This window comes from Eucyclogobius newberryi, unplaced genomic scaffold (genome assembly GCF_026437365.1).
Source record: "Eucyclogobius newberryi isolate DKJ021-1_F unplaced genomic scaffold, fEucNew1.0.hap1 SCAF_4, whole genome shotgun sequence".
Classification (NCBI taxonomy): domain Eukaryota; kingdom Metazoa; phylum Chordata; class Actinopteri; order Gobiiformes; family Gobiidae; genus Eucyclogobius; species Eucyclogobius newberryi.
In genome coordinates, this window is record NW_027316056.1 from 25,704,845 (window position 1) to 25,728,896 (window position 24,052).

At 40.9% G+C, this 24,052-nt stretch overlaps 2 protein-coding genes across 3 annotated transcripts; one reads left to right on the forward strand and one right to left on the reverse strand.

Annotated features, from left to right (window-relative positions):
- The first annotated feature begins 1,888 nt into the window (after window positions 1–1,888).
- Window positions 1,889–10,868, forward strand: LOC140377325 (uncharacterized protein C4orf54-like). The gene is made up of 2 exons (XM_072462697.1): window positions 1,889–5,930; window positions 8,591–10,868. Exon 1 carries the CDS (start codon window positions 1,982–1,984, stop codon window positions 5,900–5,902), a length of 3,921 nt encoding a protein of 1,306 aa, XP_072318798.1. The 5' UTR covers window positions 1,889–1,981; the 3' UTR covers window positions 5,903–5,930; window positions 8,591–10,868.
- Window positions 10,869–11,277: 409 nt separating this feature from the next.
- Window positions 11,278–23,599, reverse strand: mttp (microsomal triglyceride transfer protein). Of its 2 annotated transcripts, XM_072462804.1 has the most exons (18): window positions 23,341–23,599; window positions 22,591–22,778; window positions 22,357–22,500; window positions 21,149–21,256; window positions 20,943–21,059; window positions 20,723–20,862; window positions 20,504–20,654; window positions 19,410–19,567; window positions 19,166–19,334; window positions 18,898–19,005; window positions 15,709–15,921; window positions 15,409–15,620; window positions 15,223–15,320; window positions 14,563–14,684; window positions 14,123–14,350; window positions 13,535–13,659; window positions 12,379–12,549; window positions 11,278–12,297 (listed from the first exon to the last, which is right to left on the reverse strand). In XM_072462804.1, exons 1-18 carry the CDS (start codon window positions 23,396–23,398, stop codon window positions 12,150–12,152), a joined length of 2,658 nt encoding a protein of 885 aa, XP_072318905.1. In that variant the 5' UTR covers window positions 23,399–23,599; the 3' UTR covers window positions 11,278–12,149. The 2 variants fall into 2 exon arrangements, with proteins under 2 accessions (XP_072318905.1, XP_072318904.1); XM_072462803.1 differs by lacking the exon at window positions 23,341–23,599 and having other exon boundaries at window positions 22,591–22,836.
- Window positions 23,600–24,052: the final 453 nt, after the last annotated feature.

Below are 24,052 nucleotides of genomic sequence, written 5' to 3' on the forward strand. Positions count from 1 at the left end.
GGCATGCGTGAGTGCTGTCTCCATTTTAAATAGCTGACTAAATTTATCAGTTTTGTGGAGGTCATTTTAACCTGTCTGTCAATCCACATTTGGAAAATAATAAATAATAGCAAAATCATATGACTTTTCTATGTATGGCGCACACCTCTCTGATGACAGTTTCTGACTTGTAGCAACTGTTTAGTGGCATACACAACTATAGTGGAATAGAATCAACAAGGCCAGGCCAAACTGCGATTGTTAATGTTCGAGGAATTTTTGTGTGTGATTTTACAGATTTATAATAACAACCCTTTTCGCCAGATCAAAATTTGTTGATTTTTTATTCTGAAACTCACCATCATGTGAGTAATGTGAATGGGGAAATTGTTATGTATACTATTTTAATATTAGGTTGTTTTTTTAATCATTAAAATAATAACAATAATGATCATCTTCTCATTAGATGTTCACTGTATATGTGTCTTTACACACTTCATAACACTTAACAGCGGCACTCTGCAGTCTGTGAGAGTGTAGTGGTTTATTAGGAGTCAAAGTCAGATGCGACAGTGCAAAGAGTTATCCCTGTGCCTGTGTCCTTGATAGTGCTGTCAGTGTGCCCTCCACATGGAGCAACTGGTCACTGCCCCTCCCCTCTGCATTCCTACAATCTGGGGCCCTGTCCAGAAACAACACTTGTGTCTTCAACACCTACACATGATTTAATAAATGGGTCATTATGACAAAGGGAGTCTGCTCCCACATTGTGATAATAAAAAGAGTTGACCATCATTTCTGGCGCTTGTCCAGTGTCTCCGTGTGGATGGTAAACACATCTGTAGTTAGGCCGAGGAACACAGGCACCAGTTGGTGTGGGAGCATTTCTTTGAGCAGCTGTGCCCCTCACACACCAACACTCTTACACTACTCTCATATCATAATTGCCCTTCTGTCAAGTTGTTGAGAGACATGACCTCATTACTAATACTATTTAGTGAGCAAAAAGGCATAATATATTATCTATTGTGAAACAAAAGAATAATGAGACTATATAGCAAATATTTAATTTATAGGCCTATTTGAGAAGGCCATATGCGATGTTAAGATGAACTCAGTGATATTTCAAAAATAATGAACTCATGCAGATGAGTAGGTCTATAGAGAGTGGGTACTCAGTGATCTCTTGATAGTTCTCTTAGTATTTCTCAGAAACCATACTTTTACTCCTATAATATTCAGTTTGAAGTATACTTTTGAGCAACTCTACAAAGGACAAAAGCTTTGTGTTGACAGTAGTAAATAATTTTAACATTAATTTGGGTGCACTACTGCAGATATAAGATGGATAAATATGATTTGATGGTGATAGTTTTTCTATTTCAACCAAATGTTGTGCATGATAAAACAAATTAAAGATTCATTTAAAATGACAAATCATGTTACGTCCTGACAGTTATTCTTTTTATTCTAGTAGGCCTAGTGTTTCCTCCAAAATATGTTTTACTCTTACTCAAATAATTTCAAGGAACACTCTTTTGTACTTCTTCTTAATAGCCTATTATTTTGATTTGCTATACACCTCTGCCTGTACGTTCATCTGCTGCCTATTGGTGGCACAATAACTTGTCAATGGATTGAGTTACTGCTTTGAGAAATGAGAGGTGAAACAGACTCTAAAGAAAAGGAGCTGTTCTTTGTTGAATGGTGCTGAAACTCCACATATTGTAATAATCAGATTTGATAATGAAGGGATTTTCCTGGGGGCTCCCCCGCGTCTCTCTCTCCCCCAGCCCTCAGCCCTCCCCTGGACCTCCCCTGGACCTCCCCTGGACCTCCCCTGGACCTGCCCTGGACCTGCCCTGGACCTCCCCTGGACCTGCCCTGGACCTCCCCTGGACCTCTGCTGAGGCTCGCGCCGCTCGTGCCTACGCTCAGAGTTTTCCGTCCCATGTCAGGGTAACATCAAAACCACGAGCTCCTCACGGTACGACTGGACTCAATGGAAGCAGCCGAGGAAACTCTCACTTACCGAGATGACACCGGACTTCATAAGAAGCTGCTCCCGGAGGACAAAGATTATTGTGAAAAAGAGATTAAAGAACGGGTCGATGCGAGGAGCGAAGAGTCCAACTACATGGACACTAAGACGGACAGCGCGAAAACGGTCAAAGTGTCTTTCACGGGAGAAGGAAACCAACTGTCTGTCAGTAAATGTGACGGCTTTAAACAAGAATCGAATGAGAAGTCCAGTTTAGAAGAATTGGAGGACACTATTTTAAATCAACCAGTTTTTATCCACGACTCTGCAGACGTGGACTTGGATCAATTAGGGAAAGATGGTCACAGCGAGTGCAGTGAAGTGGCGCAGAGCGACAGCGACGACCTGCAGTACACGGACATGTATCTGAACAGTAAGACCGAGGACGAGGATGAGGAGACTGAAGAGGCCAGTGCGCTGCTGTCTGACCACTACGGCTTGGACAGCGTGGAGGACGAGTCTCACTACATCACCACACACGAGATACAACTCACCGAGCTGGACCACGACGTAGACTACGACCTGGGCAGAGGGACTCGCTGGGAGTTTGAAGACGACAACTTGGTTTATTCTTTTGTGGATTACGCCACGTTGGAGACCGACAACACAAACCAGGGCACTTTGATTCTGGAGAAGGTGCAGGCTAATCTCGGGGGCCGAGTTGTCAGCACTGAGCAGGACGAGAGTGATCTCTGTGAGTCTGAGAAGTTTGCCAACTCAGATGAAAGCGTTTGTAAAAACTTGAGGCATTCGGGGGAAACTCACTTAGCAATAGAGACGGCCTCGAGAGCCATGGATGACCCGCTGCCTGTGCTCGGCCGCGGCGACAGGGGCCGCGTGTCACGTGGGAGCTCTGGCGCCAGAGCCCAGTACTTTATCCCGGCCCCTGGCCGTCAGCACCTGGCGACCAAACTGAGACGGAAAGATATAAACGAGTACTCCAGTGGGGCTTCCAGCTCCATCAGCGAGCTGGATGACGCTGATAAAGAGGTGCGTAATTTAACCGCCAAGTCTTTCCGCAGCCTGGCATGTCCATACTTTGATGCTATCAATCTGAGCACATCCAGCGAGTCGTCTATTTCGGAATATGGACTCAATAAGTGGGCTTTTGTGGATTGGAATTACAGAAACATTTCACGTAGCAAGGAGCACAGCATCATTGCGCACAAGAATACCACACTGGAAAGGAACCAAAGTGCAGAGAAACAAGTAGCTCAAACCAAGCACACCCCGGGTTTTATCCCAACCATGGAAAATAAAGAGACCTCATCAAATCCATCTAGCAGCAGTAAACAGATTGAACTCAGAAGCCCTGTCCTGAGCAAGCAGCGTGAAATGGCGCTTAATTTCCACTGTAATGTGGACACGGGGGAACGTGAAGGAACTAGGCACCCAAAGTCTGCAAGTGCAGGATCCAGGGAAGTTCATGGCGCAGTGTTGGCCAAGTCAAGGTGTGAAATGGAATATCGTCATACTGATGACGGAGACCCTCACAAAAAAGCAATTTTTGCATCAAGCCTTCTGAAAAATGTAATTTCTAAGAAGATGCAGTTTGAGAAAGAACGAAAGATGGAAAGAGGTGAAATTCACGATACACGCTTAGGTCTTTCTCCATGTTTCCCTGATGTATTGAAGGTTAGGGATCTGGGGAGAAGCTTGCAAAGACAAACGTCTGAGTCAGGATCAGGATTCACTGTAAACTCAACAGAAGTTGAGGGCAGCAGAGCCAGTTCCTCTGGGCCTACAGATGAGGGCAAAAACAAAAAGGATCACGAATCAAATAAAAGACAATTAGACAGCCCTCCGAAAGTCAGCCACACACACCACGCGCCTGATACAGTAAAAGAGACAGAAAATAATACCAACAGCATGCTTACTAAACTTCTTTTTGTGCCCAGATGCCAGCTCTACACCAAAGACAGAGATTTCTCTAAAGACAGGTCGTCTCAAGCCTCTGAAGCCACAAACAGCACAGGGAAATCACCTGAGATTAAAATATGTCTCAGAAGTGTGAAAGAAAACAAAGGGTGCACGCTCAATATTGCCAGTCTGTTGACTCCTAAAATCAGCTACAGTGCTGTGAATACACTCAGGGCAACAGGCGAGATGAAATGTCCTATTGTGTCTGCATCAGACAAGATGCCCAGCTTCACGGTAAGGGATATCCGAGATACCAAATGCAAGTTTCAAACACCAATATATCAAGTCAGAGATGTGCGTAAACTAGTCAAAAGTTCATATCGTTTTGTATCTCTGGACAACAGTGAGAATAAAAACCCTGCAGCTGTTTCTACAGCAGCAAACACTGTGGAGATGAATAAGGACACAGTGAAGCAGCCCTTAACGGTTCCGATAGTTATCAAATGCCACTCAGTCAAAACAAATATGGAAAAAAACATAGTTGAGGCTTCTCAGAGAGGGACAGAAGCAGGCAGGCCTTTCCCCAAAGTTCAGTCTCATACGGCATCTTCAGAACTGAATCCGGAGCATGAAGGTCAATCTGACAATAAACTAGTAAAGCAGAGGCTAGAAAAGATTTCAGGTGAGTTTCCAGATTGTAAAGGTGAACCAAAAATACCTAAACAGGCTGCAATAGAGAAGCTTAAAGCTGCTGTGAAGAGTATGGAGCAGCTCTATGTCTTTGACAGAAATGAGTGGAAACGTAAAAATCAGGCCTTGCACTCAAACCCAGGGGGCCATGTGCGGTCTCTTATCAGCAAAGAGGAGCAGCGGGTGGGGGGCACAGCAGACAGTGAGAGGGCTCACAGCACTCAAACATACAAACCACACACTAAAGGATATATGAACGTCATGCATGTGCCATTTAATAGTGACACAATAACACAACTACAGCCCAACAAAGAAGGAAGCAGAAGGTCACTGCACCCAGAGCGCACAGAGAAATCCCACCTGAGCAAAAGCCCAGTAAATAATGCAATCCCACAATCCCCTTCCAATTCATCAACTATGAAAAGTTCAAAGGCAGCAGCTCCACTTTCAGTGAAAATAGATGCACCAAAATGTGGGCAGCTGGACACAGCAAAGGTCACTGCTAATCCCACTGTGGCACAGGCCATCTCGGACTCTGAAAACTATCTAACTATACCTGGACTCACTCCGGACGTCAAGGCACTCAGTGGTAAGCCAGAAATGAAGAAGGATAGTGTAAACAAACACGAGACATACATAACTACATCGAATCAGAAAAGTTCACCATTAATTATGGAATATCCATCTTCAACGCTCTATCATCACTCCGCCGTCGTCCCACAGCATGTGCTCTGCTTCTCCAATTCCATCCCCACTATGTCCCCCACACCTTCAGGAGGAGATATGCAGAGGAAGATGCTTCTGGACCCCACAACTGGACACTACTACCTGGTGGACACAGCCGTACAAGCCACTAAGAGATTGTATGATCCTGACACAGGACAGTTTGTGGATCTGCCCATGTCCCATTCTCCTGTGTCCCCTGTCACCCCTGTGGCGTCGGTCACCCCCGTGCCTCTCTCTCTGTCCCCTCTGGCATGTGCACCCACATACATGATTTACCCGGGCTTCATTCCCTCACCCACACTTACCATGCAGCCAGTGCACCCACAGTCTCACTGTCACCCTGAGGAGGCAGCCCGGGAGAAGTTAAAAAGTGGCCAACACAAACGCACAAGCTCTCCTATCATGGCAGAGAAAGTATACTACAGCGCTTCAGGAGAGGCCACGCAGAGCGAACAGCTCCCTGAATCTGTAGGACATGTGACCACTCAAGGACGTGCAGCCGACAGAAAACCTCTTATCAGCATCACAACGCCACAAGGTCCAAGAATCATCGCCCCGCCTTCTTTTGATGGAACAACCATGAGCTTTGTCGTGGAACATCGGTGACCAACACTTTTCACACCATAGACTTCAGGTAAGTACAGTGCACATTGTACACATTATCAGTATATATATATATATATATATATATATATATATATATATATATATATATATATATATATATATATATATATATATATATATATATATATATATATATATTTATTTATTTATTTATTTATTTATTTATTTATATATATGAAAGACAAAACTTTATTTTCCTCCTTTCAAATAAGTAGCAATATTTTCAAACTAAATGCATATACTGTATATAAATTCTGTTTTGATCTAAGCAACTTTTAATACACAAAACAAATCATAATAGCCGTGTTCATCATAAATCCATAATCCAAATCCAATAGCAATTGCTACTTTGTTTTTGCTGGGACAGATGTGGGGCCGTCCCACTATGGCCCAGAGAGCCGCTGGCCTTGGTGACATGTCAGTGTTAATAGACATGCAGAAGGTTCATGGCAGGAAACATGACTCCAGTCACTGCTGTGCTCCCCGGGAGACTGGACTTTCAGCCATGACCAGTCCCTACAGTTCCCTTTTCTATGCATTACAAACAGTCTGGCTATTTTAATAGTGTCAGACGAGTTTGTTTACATGGTTTATTCTCAAGGTTCAAACTATTTCAGTCAGTCACGCCTCACAAGTTAAAACTTATTGTGTTAGTTTGTCTTAATCCAAATGTTTAGTCCTTTTATGTGAACATGTTTTGTTTATTACGAAAATTAAAAATACAATACAAATAATACAAAACTATTATCCTAAAAATGTTGTAATGAATCATGGAACATATATTACTATGTGCTTATATCTTATTTTCATATATTTTGTCCACAATTGTATTACATTGACCAACATTTTGTGTATTGATGGGGTGTCGAGGTTTTTAACCTTGAAGGGGCAATAAAAAACAAAAGTATTTTGTATATACTGTAGCTTCACAACAAAAACTACACCAACAACAACATATTATATGAGCACACAAATCAGTGCAGATAATTATAATTTACCATAACATTACCATTACATTGTGATAAGATCAAATTGTATACAAAAATAAATCAATGAAATAAAGTGGTGCACTGCAGACTGGATTACAGAAGTATGTATCCAAAGGTTAATTGCAGTTAAGACACTTACATTTAACATTATAGCTGTCACAAGTAATAGAAAATGAAATAAATAAGTATCCCACCTTCAGGGCTGTATTATTTTGGAAAAATATCTAATTGCAACATTTCTGCCTTTACAGTACAATTTCTTTCAGAGTTCATATTTTCAAAATGCCCAGGGCCCAGTGACATTTGGGAGAAAAGAAAGATGAACTGAAACTAATTTGAAAATCCTGAGCTTTTCAGAACATGTCTGTAGAGTTCCACACTACAGGAGTAGCAAGTTTTGGACAGAATACAACTGGATGCTTTGTTGTCTGCAGTGGAATTTGATTATCATGACCATTAAAATTGCAATTGGGACAAATCTTGCAGCCCTTTGTTGTTCATGTGCTTCTTAGAAGACTGTGCATACTGTGATGTACTCAGGTATTATTATTACTTGTTTGACAGTTGACTGGATGGATTACACTTTATATTTCCTGTCATAGTGTTATGAGGGATATGAGCTGATGAGACAAGGTGAGAAAATACCACATGACACATTTACAGAATAGCTTGTGTATTCAGTATAACTCTTAACCATTTGCTCTTGAAAATAGCTTTGGATTCGAGTTGTCATTCAGATAGCCACACAGTCTGTGAAAAGCCTTCTACATTTCAAACCCCTATAGATAGTGACCAATACAGTTTGGGCCGCCACTACAGCTGGGTGATATGGCAAAAAAAAGAAGAAAAGAAAATTTCAATGAGGATTTTTCCCCCTCCTATTGATCAATCAGAATTTCTTACTTAAAACAAAATAAAAATACAATTTCAAACAAACAATCATTTATTTGAGAAGATTTATAACAATACATCACAATTGACAATTTAAAAGGAAATTGCAACATCGATTTTGAAATGACATGACTTTGTTTACTAGACAGTAAAGAGGAGCTAGATCACCATATTGTATACTTCTCACATGTTCCTTATGTTCGTTACTGGTTTGTTGTGGACACTTGAACAAACATTGTCATAAAGTGAATTTGAATGTGTAAAACATTATATATTTTCAGTTTTCACCGGCCATCCTCGGCCAGTGTGAGCGTGCAGTATTCCGAAAGCGATGGTGAGCGGGACATGTTAGCCGGGTGCGTGGCAGACAGAGGGCTCATGGGCCGTAGTGGTGTGAAGTGGGACAGGGGGGAGGCACAGGGTGTTTGTGGTTGGGGGCGAGGGGGCATGGCTGGGATAGTGATGCGGGAGGAAAAGGTCAGGCAATGTAAAATATTTGTTGTGCTGATGCAGGGAGAGGACAGCTGCTCAGACAGATCAGATGCGGCTGCAGCTCCAGCTCCGAGCGCGTCTAAGGCTGAGATGGGGTCAACTTTTTATAGCCCCCTCCCCCGCTGCTTTTTCCTAAATGGGAACTGCCAGTCTGAGCACTGCACACGCTCGCTACCCAAACAAATCAAAAACATGATCCTGGAGGGACAATGAACAGTTTAGGTCCAACTACTATTTTATTATCACCACTATAAAATATCTTGTTTCTTAAATGTATTTTTTCTTTCTTTTGCAGATATCTTTATTGAGGATTTCTTCAATTTCCTTGGCTGTAGAAGCAGTTTGGACCCCTAGACTTCTCCTTGTACTGCACATTTGGTAGCACTGTTGACAGACGCAGACTGCCGTGTTCATTTCTTTTGTCATTGTTATAACAATACCTGTCTTCATCATAGCACTTTGTAGGTTATAAGGTCAGCCAGGGGCCTGAGCTGATGCCGGACGCTTTGCCTTATTTTCTGCCTTATGATACTTTCCATTCTTCTGCTGCTTAATTTGAGTAGTTGTAGAAATGTTGTTTTGTGCAATTCAAAAGGAAACGAGACTCTTGTAATACATATCTGAAAATATACACGATGTAGGCCTACATATGTGGTATTATTAAGCCTGTAATTAAGCCAGTTACTGTATGTAGCGATTGATTGTTTTTAGAAATGTGACTTTAGAATCAATAAAAGTATTTTTGTTTAAATTAGCGCAGACCTTTGGTGGTGCAACCTTTCTTGGTTTGGTATGGACACAAGAGCTATTCTTAGCTTCTACTTGATCTAAGTTCCAGTCCTCACCTCTGGTCATCAGTCCTGTTATTTTTTCAGTAGTTCAGGGACATAAAGTCCACCATAAATCACCCAGCTTGAAGTCACTTGATGTGCATGTGTGTACTTTTACCCCACAAGCAGTAAGGGAGCAAAGACTACAGCTTTTGCTGTTGTAATCATACAAAGATTAAGCAAAAATAATGTAAATTTCATGAACAGTTGCATGAATAATGTATGCAGTTTTAATACCACTGGGACCATTTAAGTGTGATGTTAGAGGCATAGTGACACACCGCATCACACAAAGGATACGCGTATTTCAGTTAAAGTTGCCATGGTTTGCCTGTTTTATCCCCACAAAGTGCTGATAATGAGTGCGTGTCTCTGGTGAGTGTGATGGTGCATGTTAGCACACACTCCTGGAATGTTACAGAGAGTTAGGAGCGTGAAGCTGGACTCCTCCTTTGCTATGTACTTAGATCACTATATCTAAGTAGTAATGTGGCTAATGAGCGGGAGCCAGCTCAGACATTTAGGGGATAACTTCCTCTATTAGTGTTGGTTTATTTTACACTTTTAGTGTAATGGCACAGGGGCTGGTGCTTGTGTGTGTGACGTTGCGTTATGCCAGGCATTTCAGCATTCTGTGAGCGTACAACGAGGAGTCATGTTACTTAACTGCGCAGACGTGGGCTCCATGTGTTGCGTGTGGCTGTACATTTAACACCACAGCAGCGTCACTTTTTCTGTCCAAAGAATAAACACCTCCACCTTTGCTTTGTATGTGGATTACTAGAAGTACACATTAACATCACTAACTCATTACTGTCGTTAGGGATAATACTTGTCTCTTGTTTCCTTTTGAAGCTGCACTAAAACACTGGGTCATTGTGTTTTGACTTGATAATATCAGCATCCATCACAGGATTTCTGTGTGCTGTTGTTAGCATGTGTCAAACTAAACACTCAAAGGTATTTGGAGCTGCAGGCCAGTTAAGATACCTTTTATTGCTCTGTTGTTACAGGGAAAAACACTGTTATGTATAATGTGAAAACATGACTTGGTGGGAGATTGATTGGACATAGTTTAGTCAGTGTTGGGAGCAAAACTTGAAATTGCAACATTTAATGCATCTTAAATTGATATTAATAAACAATTGTATAATGTATGTACTTAAACATATACCAACCATCAGCAATTGTACCAATTTAACTGCATAAAATCTTAAACACGTTACATTATGATAATTAATTTGACAACACAGCCTGGTTTTCCAGGCAAATAATGGATTTTAAACTCAAACGTAAATGTCTCTTTGACATATAAAAAAGCAAGGTGTATTTTAACCTTAATGATAGTAGTTCTGCCCATCTTTGAAAAAATATTAAGGTACAACAATGTACATCAGTCTGATGAAAAACTATTGACATCCCAAGGTTTAATCTGGGTATACGTGGGTTAACTATCGAGCTTGCCAGTACTAAGAGATGGTTAGTGAAAGTGAGATGGTCCGAGTCAAGTGCATTTGAAAATGATTTGGGGCTGTCCATTTCCTATCAAGGGACACCAGTTGTTTAGTGAAATCGTTAAACTGTTCGGCCCCAGAAAAGACAGAGGTCAGGATGAAAGAAGAAAGTAAAGCAAGTGCTGTGTGTGCACTTACTCACATGCTTTGAAGTACGGGAAAAGATGAATGGGTGTAATGTAGACTGACAAGTCTACATAAGTCTGCAATAAATTTATGATGCAAGCTACTCCACTCTTAAGTAGTGTTTTTTGTTTTCATTTATTCTGTGAGAAGCACCGTACTCCCTACTCTAAATGTTAAATACAAAGGGCAACTGTAATTAGTTTAAACTCTGTTTGACACGTCATCATCAACAATATACACTTAAGATGAGCTTGACAGAGAAACTTAGAGAAACTTAGAAAATAAATATATGTTTTAAATTAATTGCTTTGAATTTAAATTCTCAAACCAAGCATTTATTTGGGCCCAGTCGTTGTCCTTGTGTATGAAGCATGAGGCAGTTACAAATTATTTCATGAAAACTACAAATTCATATGGGGTCTCACCACATGTTTTTCCCATTACACTCTCTTAACACAGCATTTAACCACTTTAACTCCTCTATAAAAAAAAAAAAAGATGTACTGGGCGAATGGAAATCAAACAGATTTATGCCAACAGAAGTGCACATTTGGCATGTGCTAGTGTGCGAGGTTAGCTTTCTGGTGACACTGAAACACCACCCAGGCCCAGGGCTTATGTTTAACTTGACAGTTTGCAGCGCTGTTTACTGCGTTGCCGTGGCAGCGTGAGACTGGCAGACACTGGTTTGCCCCCAGCTGCTCTCTGTGGTTTCTGAAGAATCTGCATTAAGGACCAGTTGTTGTGTTTGGATGGCAGCGGGACTCTGATGTCACAACCACGACACAACGAGGCCAGACTTAAGGACTTACAGAAGATAAGATAAAATAAAAACAAAGCGAAGCACCAAAGTAATAGCTAGATTACCAGTGGTCCATGTGCTTTAGCCGCGGTATGATTACAGTGCCAGAACTAAACCTAAAAATGCAAAAAGTCAATAGGTTCCCGTGCACATTTATTGTCGGCTAATTTCAAATCTTAACCAATAAACTCAAATAAGCTAACAATAGGTAGCAGTACTCAAACATTTTGCAACACCTGCACAATTACAGCTGAATACCAAAACTATTAAAGTGTTAATGGCTGAAACAAAACACATTCAAATTTATTTAATTGGAATATCTTTTACTGAGGATTAAAAGTAAAATTACAGAGATGTTTTTCTGCAAATACAGAAGATACTGCTTGAGCTTTTTCATAAATACACTTAAAAAACACAAAACATTATAAGGAACATTATGATGGATCCTACCAGGAATGTAAACTTTGCTTGTGAAAAAAAAAAATAAACATTCACTATTTCATCATTTGGTGTTGAGGTGTGAGCGCAGTCCCTGAACTGTGAATAATAAGTCCAGTGATAACCTAATGAGTCAATAGTTCTCTACCAGCTGGAGTCAAAAACCTTCTTGCACATGTTGGAGTTTTCCTGATGCAGCGGGAACTCGGAGCCAGGAACAATATGCTTCTTGCTCCTCTGCGTCATAGTGTTTTTCCCTGACGGTAAGCTGTCATATTTGGCCACATGTTCGCTAAAAACACAACAGAGGGAAATGAGGTATTAGAAACAAAACAACACTTCAAACTAAAGAGCAACATTTTAGTTTGTCTACCTGATTGGAAACGTGGCTTTGTCCATCTGCATGCAGACCAGGAATGGATACTCAGAGAACTGCACGGTGGTGATGAAGTCCAAAGATGCCTCTGTGTCAAAGCTGACCTCAACTCCAGTTTTTAGGAAGCCCATGTCCACAGTAACATTTCCAGACATGACCAATGCTCCCCTGAAAGCACAAGTATTAAACAAAGAAGAGAGGCTTAAAAGGAGATTAAGATAAACGATTTTGGTACATACAAACTAAATATATTAAATTGTATACTGTAAATACATACGGATCGTTATACCATTACTTTCAGCAATTTATGTGAGACAGGCAGAGCTTGAAATGAACAGTAATAATAATCTTGTACCCTCCACTAGAAAGGTTACGCAATGCACCTTTTAATATTTCAAAAAGACCAAACATATATGTCAAGTGTGTTGAATTGTCAGTGTAAACGAGAAAGTTGATGCAGTACAAAGGCAGAAAATTGCGCCGCATTGCTGTTTAAACCCAGTTTCATCACCAGATGCTGTGAGATATCTGATACCCGGATGATGACGTGCTCCATTTTCAGCAGCTACTGTTGTGTATTCACAGTAAAGGTTTAAAATAGAAGACCAGGCAGAACTGACGTCATATTCACTCAAACCTAGCATTGAGAGGGGCCTTAAGCGCAGCCCTGGAACGTGTCCAGCATGCCACTGGAACAAATGAATCAGACAATACTTATAGGGTCTTTGAAGTTCACATAAACCCAGCATCAACACATGTCTATTTGTGGTTGAGTGACAGAAATGGAACTACCCTTGTTTTCTGCAAACCTCTTGTCAATCAAAATGATATAGAGAGTAGAGTAGAGCCGAGTTGAGAAGGCATGGTGGAAACAGGCCTTTAGTTCTTAAATTAAACCTTGCCTGGCACTTCACAAAAGGCAGATTAATAAAGCCCAGTTAAGGCCCGACTCTACTTGGCCTGGTTCTGTTCTCATTACTCAACCATATCGATATAAATGGAAACCATGGATTCTGCAGCACTTGACTTTACTATCTGCTTTTCCTGGTTAGAACGGTTAAGAAAGGCCGATGGAAACAGGGGTTGAAGGGTCCTTCAAGCACAGTACAAGAGGTATTTTTGTGATTATTTTGTGATTTTTTGGGCTCAGTACCTGTTGTTGACACTAGTCTTGGACTCTCTGTACCAAAGACTGACTTCCATTCCTCCAGAAATATCGATGGACAGTCCCCCCTGGAACTCTGCACTGGCTTTCAGACCAGACTGCAGCTGGATCACCTTGAAGACACAAAAAATATAACTTAGAATTTCAAGCTTTCCTGAAGTATGTGATTCTCAAAACTTCAAATCTTAATATTGTTTAGAATTTATGCTGTTCTTTTGCCGGAAATGTTCAATAAAGTGACATAACGGTATTTTTTACATATTTTTTATTCAACCTTTATTTATCCAGGAAAGTCCCATTGAGATTACTAATCTCTTTTCAAGGGCAAACAAATGTGCAATCTCCATGGAGACAAGAAGGTGATTCCACTAACTTATAATTATTGATTTTAATATACAGTATGTTTTCTTTTTTTCTAAAGGATGAGACTGTGGAAGGACATTTGAACTCACAATGCTGTGGCCCTCACATGGCAGGCATGTGTGCCATCCACTCGGCCACCGAGCAGCCCAGTTTTAATATATCCATATATAAAACTTAATAATATTATTAATTAATAGTTTATCCTCCACTTACCTCTGAATGGTCCGAGAGCAGGATGAGGCCCTTAACTACATTCAGTGGCTCTCCAGACATAGAGAACATTTTGGACATGAGGTCGCTGTATCCTTTGAAGAAGTTGACAGGTCTGAGCTGCACATCAAACAGCAGAGCAGACATCCCAGAGAACGACTCCAGGTTCTCCTCGCCCTCGTCCGGCGTAGCGGCGATCAGTGTCTCCAGGCCCTGGGCTTCAATAGCCACCTGAAAAGTCAATAGAACTATTTTGGTTCGATTGTTTTTACAATTATTCTTTACTACACATAACTGTGTCCAGGCCTATCAATTGGCGGCCTCAGGATCAAGATCCAGTCTACTAAATAATCTGGTCTTTCCCTCAGTCTATCTTAATTATTTGTTTCTTTTTGCTGCAAAAAGATAGAAATAAAATGACAGTATTTATAGAGAGCACAGACCTGTAAACCATGCAGAACGGCCCCTTCACTTGCACCAAACATATTCATGTTGCTTCTTCTCAGAATGCCTGAGCCAGAATATAAGATGTCCAAACTGTATGTGGAGGTGACATCAGCCGATCCTAAAGGAAAGAAATGAAAATATAGAATTGAAGTATTCTCTCAATACTAAATTAAATATTCTTATTGTTCTTGTCAATATGGAGCTCAACTGCAGCCCGTCCTCCTTCTCCCTCTTACCTCTTGAGTTACCTATTCTTTGTCGTCTTTTTATATATAGGTAAAAGCAGTAAGTGCCTCCCTAAATGTTTGTTAAAGCATGGTCCTGCCACTTGCCTCCTCTCCATTCTATGCTTGTTCTTTTATATGTTTGAGCCCGTGGCTCCTGACCCTCTCTGCACGGTCTTGGTCAACTGTGACCACCTCAAGACCTGCTCTGGTTCAAGGAGTAAAATTCTCTTTCATTTTTCTGAAGACTAGCCAGCTTTACAGCAATAAATGAGTGAAACACATTTCATTTTAATACTAAACAATCTATTCCTGAAAATAAACAAACCACAAAGTTATGAAGCCATTTCGGCCACTTATTAAGAAGTTTTAAATATTCAATTATTCAATATAATTGCGTTATGGGCATTCATTTTAACTATATATACTTACGTGCCATAAATCCTGAGTAAGAAGAGGATGAGCCAATTTTTGAAAAGCGATCATAGTTGTTGACAATCATATCCTTCATTGCCCGCTGTATAGTTTTGCTAAATAAACACAAATATACAATGTATAGGATTCTTTTTGATAACATCTTGTCTGCTATAATACAAAACAGCTAAAACCTGATGATACCTGGCAGGCATCTGGAAGCGGAGGATGTCTTGGATTTTTGAGATCATGTATTTATTCATTTCATGAGGTAGATGGCCGATAGACAGCAACAAATTCTTGACCTCCATGATTGAGGGATCACTACTGAGGATCACATCAGCGGCTGCAGCCCTCACATTTTTCTCATAGATGCGCCTGTTCTGGTGGAAAACCCTGTTCACTGTACGCTTGACCTACGTGTAGACATAAGAAATGAATGCATATAAATAACAATACAGGAACACATAAGGGAGCAAGATGCTAATCAAGTATAAAGTATACCTCTTCTGTCATTTGACTGCTGTCATATCTCTGCAGCGAGGTCAGTGCGATGGTGTTGTAAGAGCCGACATCGGCCTCAGCGTATTTCACAAAAATGGGAATGGCTTCTGGGAGCATAGAGTTCTTCAGAGCCAAAAGATACATCTGCACCTGGGACTCCTCCTGTGTGCTTTCTGGACCTTTTAAAATCATGTTTTTAACCTCCACCGCTGTCTGCAAACCACAGCAAAAAATGACTCAGTACAGTGGTGGCAAAGACACGTAACAATGTGATGGATCAATACATGGTTACAGTAACAATGTGATGGATCACTGCATGGTTACAGTAACAATGTGATGGATCACTGCAGGGTTACAGTAACAATGTGATGGATCACTGCAGGGTTACAGTAATAATGTGATGGATCACTGCATGGTTACAGTAACAATGTGATGGATCACTGCAGGGTTACAGTAACAATGTGATGGATCACTGCAGGGTTACAGTAACAATGTGATGGATCACTGCATGGTTACAGTAACAATGTGATGGATCACTGCATGGTTACAGTAACAATGTGATGGATCACTGCATGATTACAGTAACAATGTGATGGATCACTGCAGGGTTACAGTAACAATGTGATGGATCACTGCATGGTTACAGTAACAATGTGATGGATCACTGCATGGTTACAGTAATAATGTGATGGATCACTGCATGGTTACAGTAATAATGTGATGGATCACTGCAGGGTTACAGTAATAATGTGATGGATCACTGCAGGGTTACAGTAACAATGTGATGGATCACTGCATGGTTACAGTAACAATGTGATGGATCACTGCATGATTACAGTAACAATGTGATGGATCACTGCATGGTTACAGTAACAATGTGATGGATCACTGCAGGGTTACAGTAACAATGTGATGGATCACTGCATGGTTACAGTAACAATGTGATGGATCACTGCATGGTTACAGTAATAATGTGATGGATCACTGCATGGTTACAGTAATAATGTGATGGATCACTGCATGGTTACAGTAATAATGTGATGGATCACTGCATGGTTACAGTAATAATGTGATGGATCACTGCAGGGTTACAGTAATAATGTGATGGATCACTGCATGGTTACAGTAACAATGTGATGGATCACTGCAGGGTTACAGTAATAATGTGATGGATCACTGCAGGGTTACAGTAACAATGTGATGGATCACTGCATGGTTACAGTAACAATGTGATGGATCACTGCATGGTTACAGTAACAATGTGATGGATCACTGCATGATTACAGTAACAATGTGATGGATCACTGCATGGTTACAGTAACAATGTGATGGATCACTGCAGGGTTACAGTAACAATGTGATGGATCACTGCATGGTTACAGTAATAATGTGATGGATCACTGCATGGTTACAGTAACAATGTGATGGATAACTGCATGGTTACAGTAATAATGTGATGGATCACTGCATGGTTACAGCAATAATGTGATGGATCACTGCATGGTTACAGTAATAATGTGATGGATCACTGCATGGTTACAGTAACAATGTGATGGATCACTGCAGGGTTACAGTAATAATGTGATGGATCACTGCATGGTTACAGTAACAATGTGATGGATCACTGCATGGTTACAGTAATAATGTGATGGATCACTGCATGGTTACAGTAATAATGTGATGGATCACTGCAGGGTTACAGTAATAATGTGATGGATCACTGCAGGGTTACAGTAACAATGTGATGGATCACTGCATGGTTACAGTAACAATGTGATGGATCACTGCATTATTACAGTAACAATGTGATGGATCACTGCATGGTTACAGTAACAATGTGATGGATCACTGCAGGGTTACAGTAATAATGTGATGGATCACTGCATGGTTACAGTAACAATGTGATGGATCACTGCATGGTTACAGTAATAATGTGATGGATCACTGCATGGTTACAGTAATAATGTGATGGATCACTGCATGGTTACAGTAATAATGTGATGGATCACTGCATGGTTACAGTAATAATGTGATGGATCACTGCAGGGTTACAGTAATAATGTGATGGATCACTGCATGGTTACAGTAACAATGTGATGGATCACTGCAGGGTTACAGTAATAATGTGATGGATCACTGCAGGGTTACAGTAACAATGTGATGGATCACTGCATGGTTACAGTAACAATGTGATGGATCACTGCATGATTACAGTAACAATGTGATGGATCACTGCATGGTTACAGTAACAATGTGATGGATCACTGCAGGGTTACAGTAACAATGTGATGGATCACTGCATGGTTACAGTAATAATGTGATGGATCACTGCATGGTTACAGTAACAATGTGATGGATAACTGCATGGTTACAGTAATAATGTGATGGATCACTGCATGGTTACAGCAATAATGTGATGGATCACTGCATGGTTACAGTAATAATGTGATGGATCACTGCATGGTTACAGTAACAATGTGATGGATCACTGCAGGGTTACAGTAATAATGTGATGGATCACTGCATGGTTACAGTAACAATGTGATGGATCACTGCATGGTTACAGTAATAATGTGATGGATCACTGCATGGTTACAGTAATAATGTGATGGATCACTGCATGCTTATCTTATGATTACAGTAACAATGTGATGGATCACTGCAGGGTTACAGTAACAATGTGATGGATCACTGCATGATTACAGTAACAATGTGATGGATCACTGCATGGTTACAGTAATAATGTGATGGATCACTGCATGGTTACAGTAATAATGTGATGGATCACTGCATGGTTACAGTAATAATGTGATGGATCACTGCATGATTACAGTAATAATGTGATGGATCACTGCATGATTACAGTAACAATGTGATGGATCACTGCAGGGTTACAGTAATAATGTGATGGATCACTGCATGGTTACAGTAATAATGTGATGGATCACTGCATGGTTACAGTAATAATGTGATGGATCACTGCATGGTTACAGTAATAATGTGATGGATCACTGCATGATTACAGTAATAATGTGATGGATCACTGCATGATTACAGTAACAATGTGATGGATCACTGCAGGGTTACAGTAATAATGTGATGGATCACTGCATGGTTACAGTAATAATGTGATGGATCACTGCAGGGTTACAGTAATAATGTGATGGATCACTGTAGGGTTAGACTTACAGGTAAATCACAGCCACCTTTTAGACACAGTTTGCGGACCAGGGCACCCATAATGATCACCATTGACTCTTTGATGTCATTATTGGCAATTTTTCCTTTGGAGATGTCCTTAAAAAGAGAAGAAGGGTAAACTAGCAATGTCTTCATTGATTGTCAATCAAATAGATTTCACAATGTCAAATATAAACAAACGGTAATACATTGTAATCCTATATTTCAGTATATCCTAACTAATATGCTAATAATAAATATGCACACACGAACTTACTAGCAATGCCTTGAGCATTCTTTCATTGGGATGTGAGGCAAAGCCACATGCATAGAGGAACCTTTCTTGCAAAACAAAAGCTTTGGCGTCTGTGAAGTTCAGGAACTCCAGCATGGCATCCAGAGAGGCATGAGTCTGAGAGGAAGTCACAGCGTCCACTGCCTGAGGCCTGGACAACAGGTAAAAACACATTTTAGACCATGTTTGACTCATGAAAAGGTAGGTTTAATATAGAGGCACTCACAAAGCTGTCTTGCTGGCACTCTTGAGCACTTTGAGGATCTCGTCCTTGGATGCCTTTCGAATGCTCTGGATCAGGGCCAGAAAGCTGCGAGGAGCCGAGACTTTAGACAGGCTATTTGGCTCCAGCAGCTTCTGCAGCGACTGCCAGTGTTCAAAGAGCTAATGGAAAAACACCAATATTAATTATTTTTCATCCATTTTCAATGCCAGTTAATTTGAGTGAAGATGTAGTAAATGATAATGTTTTGTTTTAAGTCCAATTTATGTGGGTTTCAAATAGTCTCAAACCTCTAGTTTAAGCATTCATGTAAAACTATACATTATTCAGATTCAAGGTCTGGATTAGAAAAAACAAAAAAACAATTGCCATTATAACATTATAACTCTCTAACAGGACTTTTCATCAAAGCATATCAATCTGGACATGTCTGGAAGGAATTTATGAAAAAATTGTAAATATTTTTCATAAAACCATGTCAAAATGCTCATTATTCACAAGAAAATGCAGACTGTTGGAGCATCTGTCGTGTTTCTCAAAAATATTTGACTGGTATTAACAAGGCACAGCAAACCGTATGAGAAAACTGTCTATTTGGATAAAAAAAATCCAAGGTGGAAAATGAAAAAGCCTTTATTTCAGCATGACTACGATGGACCTGAACTCTTCCCCTTAAGATCAACAATATAAAATTCCACTGCTGATATTACCATTCCACTCAATTTTAGAACTACGCACTTAGGCCTCAAAACTCCTGCCATGGACAGAATAAATGGATACCTTTGGACCGTATTTTGGAACGCGGCAAGAAACACAAACCTCACCAACAATCAAGGACTGAAAATGGGAACTCTGACTCAATTTGACAGACTTTGGACTAAGTGGAACTCTTATTTTCATTTAAACGCACCTTATATTCTTAAAACAATAAATGTATGAAATATTTAAAGACATAACACATGGAACACTGATACTAAGGAAGGGCCTTGGCAAAAAAGGTTGGCAAAAAGCGCACTGGGTCATAACCATCTCTTGACCGGGTCATGTCATACATCTCAGAAAAAAAGGATGGAGCCTAAATAGAATTGGCCACTTACCGTTGGACAGCCCTTGCACTGCGGTTTGACCTTCTGAGCGATGATACCGACAGCTGCGAGTTTGGCATCGACGGTTTTAACAACGCTCGGCACATCTTTGCCAGCAGCTTCGAGCGGTCCTGCCTCTGTTCCCACCAGAGCGAGTGTTTGTCTGGAAGCGGGAAAGGTACGGCTCAAACACACGGTCCATGTGATGTGCGTCTGCTCTCGGTCATTTACCTGGATACGACTTTGGCGCCGGTAGATTTGTGGGCGTTGACCGACAGGCTGTGCGCTTCTTCTGCCACGGCCGAACGAAGGAACCCGTCTTCAATGGTGAACGTTGTTACAGAACTGGCTTTCTTGCTCACTCCCAGCACCTAACGCACAATTGATTGCTGTTTATATACTTACAAAACAAAACTATCAAAACCTCTGGGTAATTGCTCGGATTGCTCACTTTACTGTGGAGGGTGAATCCGGTCTCTGGCGTTTTGCACGTGTCCAGGATCTTGGTTCTCGTCACTTGACTTTTCTCGGCCTTGTACTCGACAGTGCATCTTCCCGACACATCGTTCTGTTTCGGTCCAGAATATCATATATCGACATTAGCAGCACCTGATGTGTTAAACGATGTCTAATAATACAGATGTCATATTGTAGTACCTCAATAACTTTCCCAGTGTGGAGCTGCACTTGCAGTAAGCTGGCCACTCCGCGTTTTATATTCATGATAACAGCAGGTTCGGTCCAGTATGAATAGAATGCCTTTGCCTACAAACCAAACAAATTTACATATACCAGAAGTTCATTAACGCACCTTTTGTTTAGGGCCTATTTTTCCCAAAACGCCTGAAAACTGAAGCTGTTGCTGAACCCTCTGCAGCACAAACAATTGGCTGGAGCCTTTGTGAAGCTGAGACTCTGTAGTTTTGGACTCTGATGTCTGTTTTACTCTAATGATATAAGTAGAAACAAGCTCTGCACAGAGGAATTCAGATTCAGATAGATTTTCTTTGTTAAACATAAGAATGAGTAAAGCAGTAAAATGAGCGTCTGTTGGGTTTTGACAATTCTCTTTTAAAAGCTGATGCTAAATTCACCAAAAATGTCTGGGCGGAATCCAAATAAAAGTCTTATTCATTTTTCATTATATTTCAGGGTAATTTGTTACTTGTGAGTACAAACTGACCCTGATGCTTTCCAGAATGTTTGATTTGACTGGAAATAAAAGGGTTACAGCTTTATTTTTATGTACAGCATAACAAGCAGCTTGAGAGCTCACTTTTATAAGATGGTGGACAAAATGGAATCACTAAAGAAAAAGTCAAACATCAAACTTGAATTGATAAGACATCAAGTTGTGATATATCATCATTATTATTTTTATATGATATATTATTGCAGGTGTTTACATCATTCTACAACTTCTCTTCAACACTATGTGATTTATTTGCAGCAGCCAACCACAATATCAAATAGGGCCACCGTAAATAGATTGTGCAGTGCTATTTTGTGTATTTTCCTGCCTCAGCTGTCAGCATTATAAATAAATGAACAACACCAGGGAGGTGTATTATTTCACACATACTTTTAGTCAGTAACTGCAATATCCTTGAATGATTTTACAGATTATAGAAAATGTACAAATTACTTAGTTTATAAAGAGAAGAACACCAAGCCTTTAACTCCAAACAACTGAGGGTTGCTAACCCCAATGACCTTTGACCTTTGGGTTCTATACATCCACTGCTAACATCACAGAAAAGCAATAACATGATAATGTAAATACTACAACTGCGATGAGTCATGTGCCTGTGCAGACACATAACTGTGGTAGGTACAACAAAAGCAGACACATTATCCTGTCTTACCTTTCCATTTTTCAGATGCAACATAAATGGTTTGGTCAGAGCGGCGAGTTTGCTCTTCCCAAAGAGACTTTCAGCTGTGGATCCTTCAATGAGGGTTTTCTTGTTTGAACTATGCGACACATGCTCCACTCTGACGTTTGATATCTGCTCGAGAGAAAGTTTAATGTGAAGACAAACAAGATAAACGACAGCTTTGTCATATGTCGATAAAACATGCAGCACATGACCACATACGTCCAATTGTATGAGCTGGTCATCGTTGTTGCTTGGGTCTCTCCACACCAGATGCATGTTCACGTCTGAGGAGAGTCTGTAGCCAGCGCTGCCCCCCGGTGACCCCCGGGCCCTGTCCACCCGCACCTCTGTGGTGTAGCTCCATTTGTACAGCTGGTTATTGTTGAGCCGAGGTCCAACGACAGCACCTGAAGAAACAGTGAGGACCCACTGAGATACTAGAACAAACATCACATCTTCTGTTTTCTGGAGTTCATTTTTTAAAGACAAACGCTGTCAGTAACAGAGAACATGTATGCCAGCTTTGCACATACGTATCTGAAAACTACAACAAAAGTTACTCGTTAATAGTGACACATATGACCATTCACTCATCAGCCTAACAGGGCGTGGCAACAGATAAAGGCTATATGCACTAATGACTGGTGTGTACGAATAGTGAAGGTAGACTGACGTGTCACTATGGCTGTGATTTCATCACAATTAAAAGATAAATATCCATTATTTTCCATCTAGAACAAATACGTTATTCAGACCTATGTAGTTTCACTTGTCGATTACTTAAATTACACTCAAAATACATTATGGAAATATATTTACCCTTTAATGGAAAAACATAATTTTGATACTGAAAACCACCTCAGTAACTGACTTCACAAAAAGTGATAGATTAAACACACCAACACACACGTTTCTTGAGGTGTCATCCCTGAGGGCTCTGTGAAAGGTCACAGTGACCCCTGAACTCACCGTCAGCTGCAGAGAGAAAGGAGGCTGCGCAGAGCAAAACAGTAAACCGAGCCAACATCGTGCGTCCCCTCAGTGTGGCCCGTGAAACCCCGGTAAAAAGGAGCTACGGCTCAAATGGCGCTTAGGGGCCAATACAGAGAAGCAGGAGCCGCGGTCTCTGTCAGGTTTTGTCGGAGAGAAGGGCAGACTCCAAACTCCACGCTCTAGTACTAAGTACGAGATAATGGCAAATGATTAACCCGAGCAGCACAGATTTGTCAGGAACCTCGCAGACTGACCCGGACATCAGGAGCCTATGCGGGGCCAAACCACGTGACTGTCCCTCATCCATGAAAAGGGATTATCACATTGATTGAATTAATCAAGAGATATGCGCTTCGGGTCTCCAGCACATGCTGGGGCTTGTCAATACGCTCGTGGCTGTGAGAAATAGAAAGCGATGCAGATTTTTTTATTTTGGAGAAGTTTCCGATCAGCAAAAGGGAGACGTCCTTCCACCCAGTATGTGCGGCGTGAAGAGCGGCTGCTGTGAGACGCTGACCCGGAGGCAGTCCTGAACCTGCACAGCATCTGTCCCGAGCTCATGTGTGATGAGAACTGTGTCACTGAGGGCCATTGTCCAGCAGAACAACTGGACCACACAATCATGTCCATTTCAAAAACATACAGAGTTTTATTGTTGGCCAATTTAATAGTTTCCTGTATGAAACGA

Coding starts and splice junctions, on each gene's coding strand:
- mttp (XM_072462804.1), bottom strand. CDS start 23,398: ATGTTGGCTCGGTTTACTGTTTTGCTCTGCGCAGCCTCCTTTCTCTCT. Junction 20,863..20,942: donor GATTCACCCTCCACAGTAAA/GTGAGCAATCCG, acceptor ATTGTGCGTTAG/GTGCTGGGAGTGAGCAAGAA. Junction 20,655..20,722: donor GGCGCCAAAGTCGTATCCAG/GTAAATGACCGA, acceptor TCCCGCTTCCAG/ACAAACACTCGCTCTGGTGG.
- LOC140377325 (XM_072462697.1), top strand. CDS start 1,982: ATGGAAGCAGCCGAGGAAACTCTCACTTACCGAGATGACACCGGACTT.